The sequence below is a fragment of the Gavialis gangeticus genome, unplaced genomic scaffold (genome assembly GCF_001723915.1).
Source record: "Gavialis gangeticus isolate Ggan-Ray unplaced genomic scaffold, GavGan_comp1, whole genome shotgun sequence".
In the NCBI taxonomy this organism is placed as follows: domain Eukaryota; kingdom Metazoa; phylum Chordata; order Crocodylia; family Gavialidae; genus Gavialis; species Gavialis gangeticus.
The window spans coordinates 54,047,839-54,065,028 of record NW_017729032.1 but is presented as its reverse complement, the minus strand read 5'-3'; the positions used below and the strand labels follow the sequence as shown (position 1 = coordinate 54,065,028).

The following is a 17,190-nucleotide window of genomic DNA, read 5'->3' as shown; positions in this document are numbered from 1 at the left end:
ACAACTTAGCTCCTAAGTCTTATGGATATGGCCACTTTCCATATCCCATTAATTACCGCATGCCTTTAATGAAAAGACAGTAGGCAATTAAGCAAAGTCATTTCAAAACAGCCAAAATCTGCCTGAGTCTATCGGCCCCCCTGGACGAGTTGGGGAGCTACTAGAGAATAGCCATAGACTTCAAAACTAATTTGCACTTCTCTTCTGAAGACTCCTAACACCAGAAAGACAACAGATTACATGTAATCAATCCTGAACAGGTGAGGCATCTCCTACAAAACTTGAGCATTTCAAGGCTGCTGGGTCAGACAACCTGCACCTGAAAGTCCTGAAGGAACTGGCTAAGCTCACAGCAGCACCACTAGCCAAGCTGTTTGAAAAGTTGTGGAACTCGGGAGGGAGTGGTCCTGGAGAACTGGAAGAGGGCCAATGTTGTACCCATCTTTAAGAAAGGGAAGAAGGATGACCCTGCACACTACAAACCAATCAGCCTGACTTTGGTCCTGGGTAAAATCTTTGAAAAGTTTATAAAGGAAACCATCAATTACAAGCTGGTAACTGACAGTGTGTTAAGAAGCAACCAGCATGGCTTTGTGGAGGGTAATCATGCCTGACAAGACTAGTGCCCTTCTATGACCAGGTAACTAGCCATCTGGATGAGGGGCACGAGGTTCACATCATTTACATGGACTTCAGCAAAGCCTTAGATTCCATCTCCCATGAGATTCTCTCAAGCAAACTGAAGTGAACTAGGTTGGACCAGTCTACAGCGAAGTGGGTGGTCAACTGGCTTAGAGGCCACTCCCAGAGTTGTAATCGATGGGAAGGACTTATTCTGAAGGGCTGTCTCCAGTGGTCCCCCAGGAATCAGTTCTTGGACCCATGCTCCTCAATGTATTTATTGACACGTTGGACAAGGAGGCGGAAAGCTTGATGATCAAGTTTGCAGATGATACCAAGCTATTGGGAAATGCAGGCACATCAGGAGGATAGTGTAAAGATGACCTTGGATGACCTTCACAGACTGGATTAATGGGCAGAATGGAACCAGATGAGGTTTAACAAAGAGAAGTACAAGATCCTCCAAAAAATCCAAGGCATTGGTGAGGCCTCAGCTGGAGTAGTGTCCAATTCTGGGCACTGCACTTCAAGAAGGATATGGATAAGCTTGAGAGGGTACAAAGATGGGCCACCCATATGGTGAAGGGCATGGAGGATAGGCCCTATGAGAAGAGGATCTGGGCCTGTTCAGTCTGAATAAGAGAAGACTGAGAGGTAGCTTGATAGCTACCTACAAGTATATCAGGGTAAGCATCAAGATCTAGGGGAGCAACTCTTCAGGAAGGCATATCAAAGGAGGACAAAGACCAATGGGCATAAGCTAATAGAGAGTAAACTCAGGCTAGACATAAGAAAAAAAAAAATGTTTCTGTAAGGGTCACCAGAATCTGCAACACAATCTCAACAGAGGTGGTGCAGTCACCATCCTTGGAGGTGTTCAAGTTGAGGCTGGATAGGCACCTTGTCAAGCTCACCTGAGCCCAATAACTTCCTACAGCCTGCAGCAGGGGACCAGACTTGATGATCTTACAGGTCCCTGCCGATTGTATGATTCTAAGTAAAGTAACAAAAATGAAACAGAAACCCCTAATATGCCAGACTTGCCTTTCCTGCTTATTTTTTTTTCCCTTTCATTTCCCTCTCCCTCTCAACTAAAAATGTTGCTGCAGAATTCCCTGGTTGCACTACTGTGCTGTGGCCCATTCATGGACTTTGATACATAACACAAAGCCAGCTGGGCACCTGGTGCATGAGTTGTCAACCATAAACAGTTTATCAAATTGGTAATTTTAGAGATACATATCTCTTAAAGAATTTACAAATTTCCCTTTAAATATTTCTTCCCCCTGATAAAAACTGCCCAGAAGAAAGTTCATGTACTAACATTATGCTATCATGGATCTCTGTTCTGCACATGCAGCTTCTGTCATTAATATGATCTCCTGGTGTCTTGAAGTAGTAAAATAAATGAACATGGAACAGCTGGCTTAATATTACACTAGGGAAGACAGAACTTATAATGATGTTAGGAAAACGGAAATATTTTGAGAAATCTACCAGAACACAGAACTCACACATGACTGATAGTTTCCAGACACCAAATATAAGGGTAGTACAGGGAGCTTTAAGGTCATGCCACAGTGCTCCTAAACAGAGAGAGATGGTAAAAATGGTAAGGAGTGCTTTCCGTCATTAGTAACTCCTCCTCTTGTCACTTTACAGTCTCCAGATTTGAGTTGTGCTGCAGAACATTGCCTACAGTCTCTTCTACAGTTACTCTTCTGCCTATGAAATTAAACTCTGCGTCAGTCTGAAAGCTGTTCCTTCTAGAACAAAGGAATATTTTTTGAGATCCTATTGAAATGCAAAGCCTTGATTTTTTACTTATTGATTATAAAAAGTAAGCATTTAAAGTGTTCTAACTAGACTCTTGGTCTTTTATTGAATTTCATTTATTGATATACCATATTTTCCCCCCAGTCAACATGGGGAGGGTGGGGTGGCAGCCTCATCTTAGATTCATGTACTAGCCTAGGATAGGGGGCAGCTCAGCTCCACCTTTGGCTCTGGTCCCAGGGCCAAAGCTGGAACTGAGATGCTGTTTTCCCTGGGTCAGGGTGCCTCGTGTGGCAAATGGTGGGGGCATGCCACAAAGGCAGTTCAGGAGAGAATGCACGGTGAACGTGGGGGCCCCTGGGGGAGACTCACAGCGTGCACTTTGGGGGGCAGGGGGGAGTGCAGGGGACACTTTGCAGGCTTCCCCCTTGCTGACAACCTCCCCCCAGCCCCCAGGATGGTTACCTCCAGCTACAGTTCCAGCTCTGGCCCTGGAGCTACTGCTGCTGCTTCTGGCTAGCTGAGCTGGGCTGGGCTGGGCTGGGGCTGGGACCAGGGTATGAAGCTGAATCCAGAGCTCCCCAAAAGTATGTGGTGGGGGATGTAGGTTGGGGACAACCAGGCAGCAGGCATCAGGAGGACTGGAAAGAGGGAGTAAGGCACAGACATGGGGAGACAGGCATGGTGGCGAGCAAGGATTGGGGAAGTAGGGGGAAAGGGAGGGCTTGGCCTCTTATCCCCTACCACTGCTTGCCCCACTACAGCAGTGAAGAGGATGAATTTAAGACCCCAATAATTAGATTCTGTACATGGAAAGTTATAACAAATTTATGCTTTTCCATGTATAGAATATAATTACTGGTGGTTGTCTTAAATTCAAAGTAATCTTGGATTCAGATAAATATGGTATCAGGAACTAAACATCAGTATCAGAGTTCAGATCACCTATGGAATTCCAGTTTCCTTGCTATAGGTTTGTCATATAACAAAGCCAACATCAATACTGAACAAAAGGAAGACAGCACACTTGTCTAATTCTAGTGGTAACATCAAACCCATCTGTTAGTTCCTGGCTGCAGATCAGAGCACATCTGGCAGTCTCCTAAAGACTCTTGAAAATCTGAACAATTTTACAAGGTAATCCATAGGGTTCCAATATCTGTCACAGAGACCCCTAGCTACACTATCAAAGGCTTTCTAAAAATCAATGAAGTTTAAAATGAATTGTAGCTGCTACTTAATGATACTGTGTTATAAGAAGATATGATCAAAACAAGAATGTATGAGGCAAAAACAGCTTATTTTTCTTGAAATATGATTGGTGGTACTGCAGGCTCTGTTTCAGAATAATTGTACCAAAGAGTTTCCCTGGGACTGACATTAGCATGAGTGAACAACAGCTACATTTAAATCCCCTCTCAGGAAATTTTATGATTTTTCTCCCTTTTTTCTGGATGGATTGTATCGTCCCACTCTTGGCTGAAGAATCACGTGGCAGGATTTGCAAGCTCTCTATATTATTTGCTTTGGGCAGGTATTCTGGGTATGGACAGGCATTATATTTCTAGCAGAAGAAATTCTGCTCTCCTGCTAGAAACTGGGACAGTATAAACAATTGTGCAGTTTCTGCTGCAAGAACCATACCAAATTTGGATATCAAAGTTGCTTGTCTTTTTGTAGCTTGATACAAAGTTCTCATAACCCCTTTCTAAGCTCTATTAAGATATGCTCAGTTCTCTCTCCTTGCGGAACATTCCCTTTTCATTTGCTAGTTTCCTCTTGCCCATTAAGAGGTTCATTTTTGTTTCCACCTAGCAATACGGGCCTTTAGTAATCTACTCTTCTTTTTTATACATGTCCTATGGTTTTCCAAGCTGTTTATCCAAAAATGGATTTCAAATTTGGCAAGATGAAAAACTTGTCTGAAAGCTTTAGGGTTGTTGGTTGCCTGAAAGCTGAAGTTCAAACTCCATTCTTGTTTACAGATCTGTGGGTGCATCTACATACAAAATTAATATGATGCAACTCTGAAGCAGTTAGAGCCGCAGTTAACTGCTTCTGGTTGCAGCTTCTACATGTGGACCCAAGACAACAGCACTTTGAGCCAGGGCAGAGCAGACCCAGGCTGGCAGCAGGCTTGGTGGGGTCAGCTCCGGGGTCCAAGTGGCAGCACTAGGTGGTGGAGGGGCTGGTTGGGGCATGAGAGTGCCGAATGAGCAGAGCTGTGTTGCTAGGCAGCAGGCAGGACTCTAGCCCCCTGCTGCCTGGGCTAACATTTACAATTTACACACAGGTCAGCGTTCGCACATGGTTCATTGCAGTTAGTAACTCTGCTGTAAGATAGTACTGTCAGGAACAGTACTATCTTATGGCAGAGTTAATTTACTGCACCCTGATACCAGAGCACATGTAGACAGTGACACTTTACTGTGGAGCTAATTAGTCAACTCCTCAGTACAGCGCACATCTAGATGTACTATTGAATGTTACAAGGAACCCAAGAAGAGAATCAAACAATGGAAATTACATTTTTATTCTCACTGCTGAGATCTGGAAAGAAGAATGGAGAATAAAAGGCGGGAGAAAACATCAGGGATGCCCAGGTAAATTAGTAGAAATGGCAAACAGAACAGGTAAGGGCTCATTTTATAATAAAACTGGAGTAGGCAAGGAAGGAAGAACACATTTTGTTTCTTATGGGGATAGACTATGAATCTGAAGAAGGCCAGGGAGAAGCTCTGATTAGTAACAAGAACAAATAAGGACTCAGCCTTGTTTCAATACAGAAATCCCAAAATGGATAAGCAGTGTCTCCATGCTCTAGCCAAGGGTTATCTCAAATGAATTAAAGCTGATAAGATGCCCATTCCTTATAAGTTGAACACATTAAACACACAGGGTTTTAATTCCATTTTATGTACTTGTAGCATAGGACTAAACTAGGGCAATTTGTGAATATGTGATAGATAGGTCCATAGAGAGAATGAGACCAGGCTCCAAAGGCTAACAGTTAATTTAAAAACAAAACAAAAGTTTCACAACCCATATGACTATGAACATAATCTTAAAATTGGGAATGAATATTAAACAAATTAGGTTGGGCCAGAAGGCATACATGATCTATGATACCTGTAAACTATCTAATTTTAGCTAAAATTTAACCACTGATTTTGTTAATTACTTCACTGGTCAAAGAATTATGCAAAAAAAAAAAGACGACAGACAATAAGGCCATGAAGCTGAGCTGCAAGGAGAGTCCTGTTTAAGCATTTTACTTGGTGCAGAATTTGAGAAAGTGCTAATATTTTCCGTCTCCCAATTTTATTTGATGTGTGTTCTCTTAATTATCATTATAATATAAATGTTCAAGGATATTTACATTGCCTAAGTGGTAATAAGTGCTCACATTTTGAAAGTCAAAGAGAATATAGTACTCTACCCCCTTTAAAATACTGTGTACTTGACTACAATGAAATACCATTGCAGCTTAGGCATAGGATAATTTAGAAAAGATCAATATCTGATATATACTGGTTAAGAGCTATCCTGCCCACTCAGTGCCCATCCTATACGTGACCCATTCACTAGCTCCATATCAAGATCATCATTTTTTTCTTTAAAAAATATTATTTTAAAATTTGGAAGGTCAGAAAGAGTATAAAAAGTTAAATGATGTGTTAATCTTCCAGAGTTGTATTCTAATATTTGTCTTATGCAACTGATGTTATGTATGAATTTGCAAAACAGTTACCATGAGACATATTTTAAAAACAAAGAAAATGTAGCCATTGCAAAGATAATTCTGTGATGTACAGATCAGTATAAAGACAGTACAATCTTAAACTTTTACCACAATCCTCAAAACCATATGAGGAACTTGGTTTTATCTTTTCTTCTTTAGTTCTTATATTTGTACTTATACAATGCATTAAACAGCAACAAAAACCAAAACCGTGTGTGTGTGTGGGTGTGTGTGTGTGTGTGTGTGTGCGTGTGTGGGTGTGTGTGTGATTCAAACAACTGATAGAGCATAAGCACTAAAAATGTATATTCCCCCATAAACTATACCACAGAATGTTTCTTAGTGGTAAACCACATCTACACTATCATCTTCAATCTGGATTAAGAACAGTTTCATATGCTAAACACTTGAAAGTAAAGCTTAATGCTAAATGCAATGACAATCCTCAGAGCTTATATCTGATGCTGGCTGTAGTTGTCCATTAGATACATTTTCCAGCTGCATATGGAAAAATATTTGAAGCTACTACAGCCTTGCGACTACCCAAAAATAACCAACAGAACACGCACATTATCAAAAAACAATTTCAGAAAAATTCACATTATATTCATTTTAATACATATTTAAATAACCAGCAATTTCCCTATATATTGCCTAATTAAATGCAAGTCTGAGTGATTGGATTCTGGGTACCTACATTTTTACTGTAGTTTTACCTGAATAGTTTTATTAAGCAAGCATAAACTGAATATAGAGAGGGTAGAAGAGCAAAGCTAGAACCAATATAAAAATGAACTACCATCCAGTTTTCAATTACATTCTTGCTGGTGCATGGATGCAAGTTTAATGGTTACAATTGTACTAAAGATGGATGCTTTTAAGCATCCAACATCCCTCCCCAATTACCAAGGTCTAGTCTCAAAGGGCTTTAAGTAGAGTTCCGCCAATAATTACATAAGTTTTGTTAAATGCATCACTGTGGTGCACAGATTCAACAAAATGATCACTAGACAATGAAAAAGAAGGAACTCCTACAATAAAACCAAAGTGGATAAAATTCAGAAAATAAAAACTGCATTTATATTCTTTTTTAGAATGTATTTCAGAAAATTAAGCTTATTTAAAATGAAAAAACTAAGACAACCAATATTAGGATCTAAACTTACTATTATGTATGCATATGGAGCCAGAATTATTGTAAAAGATAAACAAACAATTAACAGCTGTAGCTGCTTCCGAAGGTGCAGATAATATTGTACTATAAATCTAAAAAACAGATTAGGAGTTGAAAAAGGAAGAAAGAAAGCTTAGTTTCCTCTTTCAATCTTTGAACCAAAGCTAGATGTAAAAAGCTGAGATCTACAGGCTTTTATACATGTGCTTTGAGAGTGGCAGTAGTGCACGTGTAGGCACCATATGAGTTCAAAAATTCTGAAGGGCACAATGACCAGAAACAATCAGCTTAAGACACTGACAAATAATGCTTTGTTAAAAAGCTAGTTTTAAATGCAAAGTACTTTAATGTTTTCCCTTCAGTTTTCTAAGCTTGCTTAAGGTAGTTTGCAAAGGCATAGCAGGCAGTTTTGTTACACAAGGCAGTGTCAGCTCCTGCAGTGCTGATGGCTCTGGTGTAAGCCACAGCAGCAGCAGCTATTTTTAGTGGCCCCTAACAAAAGTAGCACCCAGAACTGCTGCCCTTGTTGCCCCTTCTACCCTCCCCCACAAATTATACTACTGGTGGTTTTGCATAAATAACAAAAACTTTCAAATTTTTTGCCCCCCACCATTGAGCTTCCACTGAAAAATAGCTCAGTACAAATTACAAGTAAACAGTTCACCATCTAGTAAGAATCACCATTCACCATTTTCTAACATAATAGAACAGAAATAAAAATTCCAAATATATGTATGTTAAGCTATATACTGCATTTTTTCCCATACAACATGCCCCAAAATATAGTATACATCTTGTTTTGGGAAGGCAGAACAAAGGGAAAAAAGATTTTGCCAGAGTTATGGCTGCACAGATCAGGGACAGAACCCTCATCTTCAGCTCACTCACCCTCCCTTTCCTGCTGAACTGAAGCTAAAATCCTAGATGATGTTGAAGTCTGGTCTCCATGGGTGGATCTATGCTTTCGAAAAGAATTAAAGAGCCTCCAGGCTAGGGACAGACATTACACATAATCCGGTTTAAGTGATCAGAAACTGGTTTAAACCTGCAACAGAACAGATGCTCAATGCACATAAACCAGTTTGAAAATGGCTGAAACCAGTTTGAGATAAACCTGGTTGAATCTAGTAACTGACTTAACTGATTTGGGTCAAACCAGTTTATGCAATATCTGTCCCAGACCCCTTCCTGGTTTAAGTTAAACCAGACTTCCACAGCATCCCAGCATGCTCTCTGAGTGGGGCTCTCTGCTCCACAGCAGAGCTGGCCCCTCTCCTCTGCTCCCTGGCTGCAGCTCCAGCAGAGACTGCAGGCATCTGACTGCCTTTCCCCATGTCCCCCAACTCCCCCTCCCCACTCCCTGCTAAGCAGGGATTCCCCCTTCCCCTCTGCCTTACACAGACATCGCTCAGCATCAGCTAACATACCACATGCTGGCTATGGTTTGTTCTGAAGGGAGACAGGACAAAGGCAGACAGGACTGTGTCCTTTTTGGAGCTAATTAACAGGTAGCTGGTAATGTCCCTCCTTGGAATGTTCCCTTGCTTGTTTAAGAACAGCTTGAACTAATGAAAGTGACTTTGTTTTCTGATGGGGAGTTAAATGCTGACAACAAAGCTGATAAATGCTCTGTTATCAAGGGGGGAGGGGGGCCTCCCTAATCAGAGCATCCTGCCAGGGCCTGGTCATGCCCCGCCCTCAGCTCATCACGATGGAAACGAACGGAGGGCTGCTCTAATGCACCCCGGCTTCTAGCCTGAGCCACTGAAGGCATGTGCCTGCATTTCTGGGATGTCTGTGCTGTTACAAACCAGTTTAGCTTAACCAGATTAGACCAACCTGCTAAGACTGAATCAATTCAGGCTCAGGCTTTTTGAATGTCTTTTCCTAGCTACGAAGGCCATGAAATATGAGGAAGGAGACTAGGAGCAGCTAGCAGACAGCGAAACTACCCTAAGAAAAGTTAGCTTGATTAGTGGGACATAGACATCAAGACCATTAAGAAGAAGAGACACTTGTTAACACTTCTGGAATGAAGAACAATGCACCATTAAGTCAAATGGCTTCTTCCATTGCCTGAATACTAATACAACAGCTGTTGCACTACAGAGCAGGAATCAAAGCAGGGTGCTTCTATCCAGGGCAGAAAAGTGAACTTCCCTGCACCATGATTTTAAAGAAAAAAGTGTGTTGTGTGCAACAAAAGAAGGTATTTGCTTACATGCAACTTCCTAGTTTATAAAATATTATATCAAATTTAGAGTAAAACTGAAACTTAGGAGCAAATCAACATGTTAAAATAACAAAAATAACTTAAAATTACAATTTCAAGGATTAAAAATCACTTTGATTTAAATCAATGCTGGTGAAAGGTAATTTTATATTAGTGAATACATATATGATTACTAGGTATATGGTTTAATAAATAAGACAAATAAGTATCTGTTAATAATACCAAAATTATTGTTGAAAGCCACCATAGAGAAGACAAGCCTGTAAGAGAAAAAGGTTTACTTTGCTTTGGTGCCTTGGTACACATTGCCTCTATCTTTTTAAGAGTTTATGTTTTTCTACTCTTGCTACTTGTATTTTATCTCTAAGTTCCAGAATGCATTATTAGCAAAAATCTTCTTTTTTCCCTACTACTATGACTTATCTCTTGTCCCATACATATCCTTTGTATATCTCTTTTTAAAAGCCTAAAATTAAATTAAAATTTGTTCTGTATAATTTAAAGTATGGTAATCAAGCTGATTTACAAGATGATATGGCTAAAAATGAAACATCCTAATGCACACTACATAAAAAGGCATTGCACATGCAGAAAAAAAGAAAACAAGATTTAATTTAATCTGAAGGTTTCTTCTGCAGCACTTTTGAATTAACAGCATGTTTTTCCTTTTATCAAGGATGGATTAAGTATATCAGTTATGTCATAACTAAGAATATTAAATTAACAACTTGAGATAAAAATAAGCTCATCAGATGTAGAAGAACATTTCTGGTAGTAGAGTAGAAATAACAAGAAATGTAATATCAAGAGAAACTATACTCTAGGTTAATATTAGAATCTGAAATTGGTACAGTCAGTAGAAAGGTTTGGAATGATAAATCCAGCATACTAAACTTTTATCTTATTGAGGGGTTTGGCACTCTGAACACCAATACTTTATATATACACAAAGAATTATGAGTAAATGGCAGTTCAGCCTATTGTACCAAAAAAAAAATGTAACCGCTAAATTTTAGGGTTTTTTTAGCATGCCCTGTGTATCCTTTGAGATTATATCAGAATTATGTGCGTTTCCTGAGATAAACCATGATAAGCTTTGTGGTACTTGTTTATTCTCCCATAGTAAGTACACAAAAGTTGGAATATGTATGTAGAAGCCTGACTAAAAATGCATCTCTCAGATCATGCAGATACAATTTCCTGGCATCTAAAATCATGCTTATGTTTATTTTCCATCTGAAAACTCAGGCCTAAAATATACATTATTTGCTGTGAATACACTTCTCCCTCTCTAAACCAGCACAGGATCCAACCTATGTAAAACAAGAGTACAGTTCATAACATATGAATGTTAACATGCCATCAGAGTGAAAAAAAAGGAGGAAAAGTAAGGGAAGAGAAAAGGAGAAAATACAGAAAAAGGGAACATTAAAAAGCACTAAATATTTCATTTATTGCAGTTAATCAATACTTTAAAATTTTGCTTAATTTCTAACGTAAGTAAAGGATGCACTGTTGTAGCCACCAGAATAAGCCAAACCAAAAAAAAATTAATAATTCCTTCTTATGTTCTTTTCCTTAACACTATACTTGTGTTTTTCTACTATACTGCCTACTGGACGTTGCTGAAATGAACAAATGGGAAAAAGTCAGAAATATGCTTCCTAAAGTAAATGTAGCCAGGAAGTAAAGTATTGTCTTAAAGGTATCATCATCATCAGGTGACAGGCTGATCTCCATGTAACCTGCGGCGTATACTTATTTAGCAGCAATTACATCACGGTTAGTTCTTGAATTACATTACATTAAATAAGAACACCCAAACAGGTTAGGAGATGATGTTAATATTACCTTTGTAAAATGAGTGGGCAAAGCTCTGCTCAGGAATTAACTTGGCAAGGAATCCATGGCTCAAACTTGGGTGAGGGATAGATGGTATGACCACAACTGTGGAGAAAATCATGGAATCAAATGTGAGCCAGCTAATAATTGCGTGTAGCCTGGTCCACTGTGGATCCATGACAGAAGTCCTATCTCATTGAAACATGCAAGTATGGCACTATCAATAAAAATGCATCTCTGAAGGAAGGAAACCAGTTATGTATCAAGAGATAGGAAACAGCATACCAATTAGTGTAGGGTACTTTAAAGAACAACATTTATAGGGAAAAGAGGAAAAAAGACAGACACAAGACAATCACGGCTGAAACAGTTAATTGAAACTAGCAGTTTCCTACTTCAGCATCACAGTATGACCAGGAAGAACACATTAAATATAACATAAAATTATGATTTTTCATAACTAATAATTTACTATATCTATATTTAAAAATAATAATCAGCAAGGACATTTTTAGCAGAGTACAAAGTAAGCTAAGTTATAATAATGAATCATACAATAATGAAGAAAGTAAATATGACACATTTAAAATTATATTCCAGGTGACGTGAAAACTTGCAGCTCTAAAAACTAAAACAAAAAAAAATCATATTCAGCACAAGAAGCAACATATACATGAAGAACAATGTGCAGAGATTTGGCCACCAACCCCTAATGACTTTTCTCTAATTTTTATGGCTGTTCTTAGGTAGCAAACAGCACAGTCATAAACCAATCCAGAGGAACCTGAAAAAGCCACTGGACTGGCAGACCAGTATTACAGACAATGGTGGGATGTACTTGATCCCTAATTCCTGACATTTTCTTCAGCTGATAGACAGCACCCTAGGAGGCTGGAACATCAGTTGCCAGTGAAAAATAAGAATTCACAAACTCAACAGACAAAAAAGTCAATAAAGGCAACAATTCTATTATATTAGACTTCCATCGGCCTTTCAGTGTAGACACAAGCTAGAAAGACAGCAGGACCCAAGGGAGTTGATAGTCCTTGCAATATTAGCCTTTCACAAGCCTTCTAGTTCAAACAGAAGTAACTTCAAATAGGTAAGCACCCATGGTGCTGACTACAAACTTCAGACAGCATACTGAATCACAGTAACAAATAGCAGTTCTTAGCTTTGTGCTGATAGTCAGGTTAATATCTAAAACTTTCACACTTTTACTCCAGAGTGGCCTCTCCCTTCTTCAAAATTTTATATAAATTAAAATAATGAATGTATAAAAATATAATAAGCAAATAAAAGTAAGTTAAACCTTACAAACAGATGTAGAGAGAGTAATTTAAATCTCACTAGCAAGTTATAAATATCAAAGCAGTAGCAAATACCTTCTCATTTGTCTTAAAATCTGTATCAACGTAAAACTTATTTTGTAGTCAGATATTTAGACTTCAAGAAAAGTCAACAAAATCAAGTGAAAAAAGAACAGATGGAAACAAAAACTAGACATACCTGTACTTGTTGGTGAATTTATTTCTTGTCTGATATTTCTACCTGCCTGGGTCCCAGATCTTGCTGTCTCTCGCTGAGGTTCTAGTATGTCCCGGTATTTGGAGACCATCAGCACAGAAATAAAGTAAACTACTGCCAAAGCTAAAAATTGAGCCTGTTTGCTATCATCCTGTGTTAGAGAAAAAGGAACATACTTATAATACTTAACAGTTGCACAGAATGTTTAATTCATGATCATAAAAATACTTTACAGACTTATTCTTATCTAGTGCTGTATCTGCTCGCATGTGGGTAATTAAACACAGAGAAAGAATAAACATAATTCCACCAATATAATCTGCATGTAGCAGGCACTGTATTTGCAGATTTGGAGCCATACGTTCTGATTCAAAGAACTAAACAGGGAAGACAACTGTGTAGATAAATTGGCTACCACATGTTCCTCTGTGGCTATGGGGTCAACTGATCAACGACTCTGGGACAATTATGCTCTTAAATACGTGCAATACAGAGCAGTTAAACTGAAGTTCATAGAATTACTCTAGTGCAAAACCAAGCTATGATGATACACTTGGGCATTCTACGTATCACCCACCTACACTGGAGTTTCCTTTTACTTCCCAGCCCTCCCAAAATCATACATTTTTTTCAAACATGAAAACAAGGTGAGTTTTCCCTGTTCTGGGCACTATTTTATTTTGTTGTATTTTAATTAATTTGTTCATTTATAGTAATTGGCAACCCCTGCAATGCCATTAAGAAATTGTGTGAGAACAAGAAAGAGTCATGCAAGGAGAACTGGAAGGAGACAGGAAAGAGTAGCCCCTGGGAGCCTAGTATCCAAATCCAATCATGACCCTTTAGGTTAAGGATTACCAACCTGTGGAACCACATGCCATACACATGCACACAGCCAGGAATGCAGCCTGGCAGCTTGAAGAGCAGTGTCCTGCCAGTATATCTGTGCAGGGGGAAGGGGCATGGGGGAGGGAAGGGGTATAGGCATGCACAGATCAAGGTCTGCCCCATAGTGAGGGAGGGAGTGGGGCAGGGACATGTGCTGAACAACCAGGGCAGTGAACAGGACCCCAGAGGCAGAAGTGGGATGAAGCTGTGGGTGGTTCATCCAGGGGGAGCAGGAAGGGTGGGGGCAGCTTCCCACCACTGCACACACCCTCAAGAGAGGTATGGAGGGCATGTGCCCCCCCAAATTTGTGTGCAGTGTGAGGGTGGGCTGCCTGATGTGGGCGCAGGGAGAGGTTACACTCAAAATGGGTGGGGGTGGGACAGACTCAGCTGTGCAGGACAGGCAACGGCACTGGTAAGGGTGACTATGGGGAATTTTGGGGTGTGCATAGCCCCCCAGGTCCCTCTAGCACCACCCCTGCTCAGGGCACTCTGTTCTGCTGCCTTTCCCTCAGGAGCACCCCCCTACAGGGTGAACAAGGGGCATGCAGCCAGTTCAGGACTCTTGAGGGAAAGACAGCAGAGAGGAGGGGAGGGACTTAGGGGGCTATAGCCAACTCAAAATTCCCCATAGCAACCCCCCATAGCCACACTTCCCAGCACTGCCACCACTGCCCGCCCCATGCAGCTGAGCCCACCCTGTCCCCACCTGCTCCGAGCACAGCCCTAGCCCAGCCCCCACCACTAGGAAGAGGTTGGCACAGGCCCTGGCCCTGAGCATTCAGCGGGTAGCCCGCCCTCACCCCGTGCACAAATCCAGGGGGGCACATGCCCCCCATGACTCCCCGGGCATGCACTCAGTGGCACGGAGCTGCCCCCGTCTCCATACCTGCCGTGCCCCTTAGATGAGTCACCAGCAGCTCCATCACACTTCTGGCTCAGGGTCCTAATCACCACCCTAGCTGGGCAGCACCTGCCCCTGTCCCTGCTCCACTCCCTCCCTCACCGTGGGGGCTGTGATTTCCCCACCATGCCCCTTCCCCGCCACAGACTTACCAGCAGGACATTGCTCTCTAAGCTGCCAGGCTGCATTCCTGTAAATTACATATTGGATCGGTATTGGCTGATATGGCTGGTTAATAATCGGCTATTAGTATTAGAAGCTCTATTATTTTCTACCCAAGAAAATCTATGAGTAGGAAATAAGTTAATATGATGTTGGCCCTGACCCAGCCAAGCTCCCTGTACAGCTGCTCCTTGCAGATGGAGTAGCAGTGCAGTCTGATACTTGATTCTAAGACAAGGTTTTGTATTTCCAATGATAAATAGTGGAAAGTCTTGTCTTGAAATTGAGTAAGTGTGATAGTTTAGCTTATAAAGTGTATTTGAAATGCATACGGCATCTTCTTTTCTGAATAAACTTACTATAATGAAAACTGCATTCCATTTTGTAAGAAGGAGGATAAGTCACCCCTCTAAGTTTATCGGGGGCGACCACCAGTATCTGGGGGAACGTTTGTTCACCAGAGTGCCCCATGGGATGATGAGGTCGAATGGTTGTAAACTACTGCAAGACCATTTCAGGCTGGACATGAGGAAGAATTTCTTTACTGTCTAAGCCCCCAAGGTCTGGAACAGCCTGCCATTGGAGGTGGTTCAAGCACCTACATTGAACACCTTCAAGAGCAAATTGGATGCTTATCTTGCTGGGACCCTACGATCCCAGCTGACTTCCTGCCCTTCAGGCGGGGGGCTGGACTCAATGATCTTCTGAGGTCCCTTCCAGCCCTAATGTCTATGAAGTCTATGAAGTCTACAGTATTTAGAGACCACTACACCTGAAAATTGTTATCCTTTTCTTTAACTATAAATGTTAAGTCTCCCCTGACCTATTGCACTGCAAATTTAAAACAAAAGTGTTTGGCAATGTTAGGCTTCCTTTCTAAATATTAGTGACTACCTTCCCAAAAGAAAAAACACATTACAAGTTACTCACCACATCACGAAAAACAACTGCTCGCAAACGGTTGATATCGACATCCTGAAGAAGTCTATCAGGATCTTTTATGGGGGAAAGATTACCAGGAACATTTTCTAATGGTGCCTAAAAATGTAGTAGATGGCAAAAAATAAAAATAAAAAAAAAATTTCAGAAAGATCTAAATTCAATTTGAGACACTTAATAAACTGCATTTTTGTTCAAAATATTTCTAATGTAGTATTCAGCCACTGGACACAACAACCGATACACACACACACGTGTGCACAAGTATTTCTCTAATAAACTGGTACTGAAATTGTTTAGGTTCTTCATAAGCTTGTTTTAGTTCTGCTGGACAAATTCTCCTATTTCAATACATTAAACTGCGCTGATGGTATTATTTCATATGATACAAGCTTTACAGTACTGTAATGGACAGTGTAAGCAAAATGTAACACACTATAATGTAGATGTGCTATAGCAGGAGGAGCAGCTCTGCTAACTGAATGTGAACTGCCAAACTATGCTAACTGCCAGAGACCTTGGGGGCTGGGAGACAAAAGACCAAGAAAGTAGGATGCCGAAGCACAACATGGGGACCATCAGTGGAGCAGAGGGGAAACTCATGGCTGTAGACTTCGGAGGAGTGACAGAGCCAGGACTGTTGGGCCACAGCAGTAGGACATGGATGTGCAGACAGAAACAGAACACTCTCAGGACTAGAGGCTGGTTTGGGACACCTCTGAAGGTGTGGGAGGGTACAAAGTTTTGTTGAGTGTCTGTACCTTGGTACTAGTGCATGTTATTAGTTACCTGTTCTTGAGGAAATACACTACAGTGTTAGTGTTTGTGATCTATTATTCAGCTACTAAGTGCATGTACTTTAATGTTAATGTTTATTTACTTTTATGTGTTTATTTCTCCCTAGGCCATTGGTTTGTGACCCCAATCCCCAGCATTTTCTGTATAAAATTGGGAAACTGTACCAGTTCCTGGGGTCGCAGGATTTATTACAATATTATAATGAAGCATTTCTAATTCGCATGAATGTCTTGAATACTGGTTTGTATGACTGAACATACCTTGGGAAAAAAATCAGCCTCATTCAATTTTATACAAAAAATCCTTACTATTGACTAAAAAACAGCAATATAACAGGTTTCCTTCAAATAGTTAACTCTGTAGCTCAAATTATAATTAATACATGAAAGCATTTCTTTTTTACTTTACAGGATTTGCCTTATTTTACATTTTGAGGAAATAAAATATATTGCAGAGACATTTCGGGGCAATAAAATCTATTGCAGAGACAACAATGTGAATACAATGGTGAAAAAATGAATTCCAAAGCATCGTATCTCAGACCTGGAAGGTTCTAGTTTCTCTAAATTTAGTTTTCTGGCACT

The 17,190-nt window shown here is 40.4% G+C and overlaps 1 protein-coding gene across 1 annotated transcript in view; it reads right to left on the bottom strand.

Annotated features, from left to right (window-relative positions):
* The window catches only part of LOC109302237 (neurobeachin), a 564,850-nt gene that overhangs the window by 151,563 nt on the left and 396,097 nt on the right, over positions 1 to 17,190 (bottom strand). Inside the window, exons 28-30 of the mRNA XM_019523799.1 lie at positions 15,800 to 15,907; positions 12,898 to 13,066; positions 11,398 to 11,493 (exon numbers count right to left, since the gene is read on the bottom strand). Of these exons, the coding sequence (XP_019379344.1) occupies positions 11,398 to 11,493; positions 12,898 to 13,066; positions 15,800 to 15,907 (373 nt within the window). The remainder of the gene's footprint in view (positions 1 to 11,397; positions 11,494 to 12,897; positions 13,067 to 15,799; positions 15,908 to 17,190) is intronic.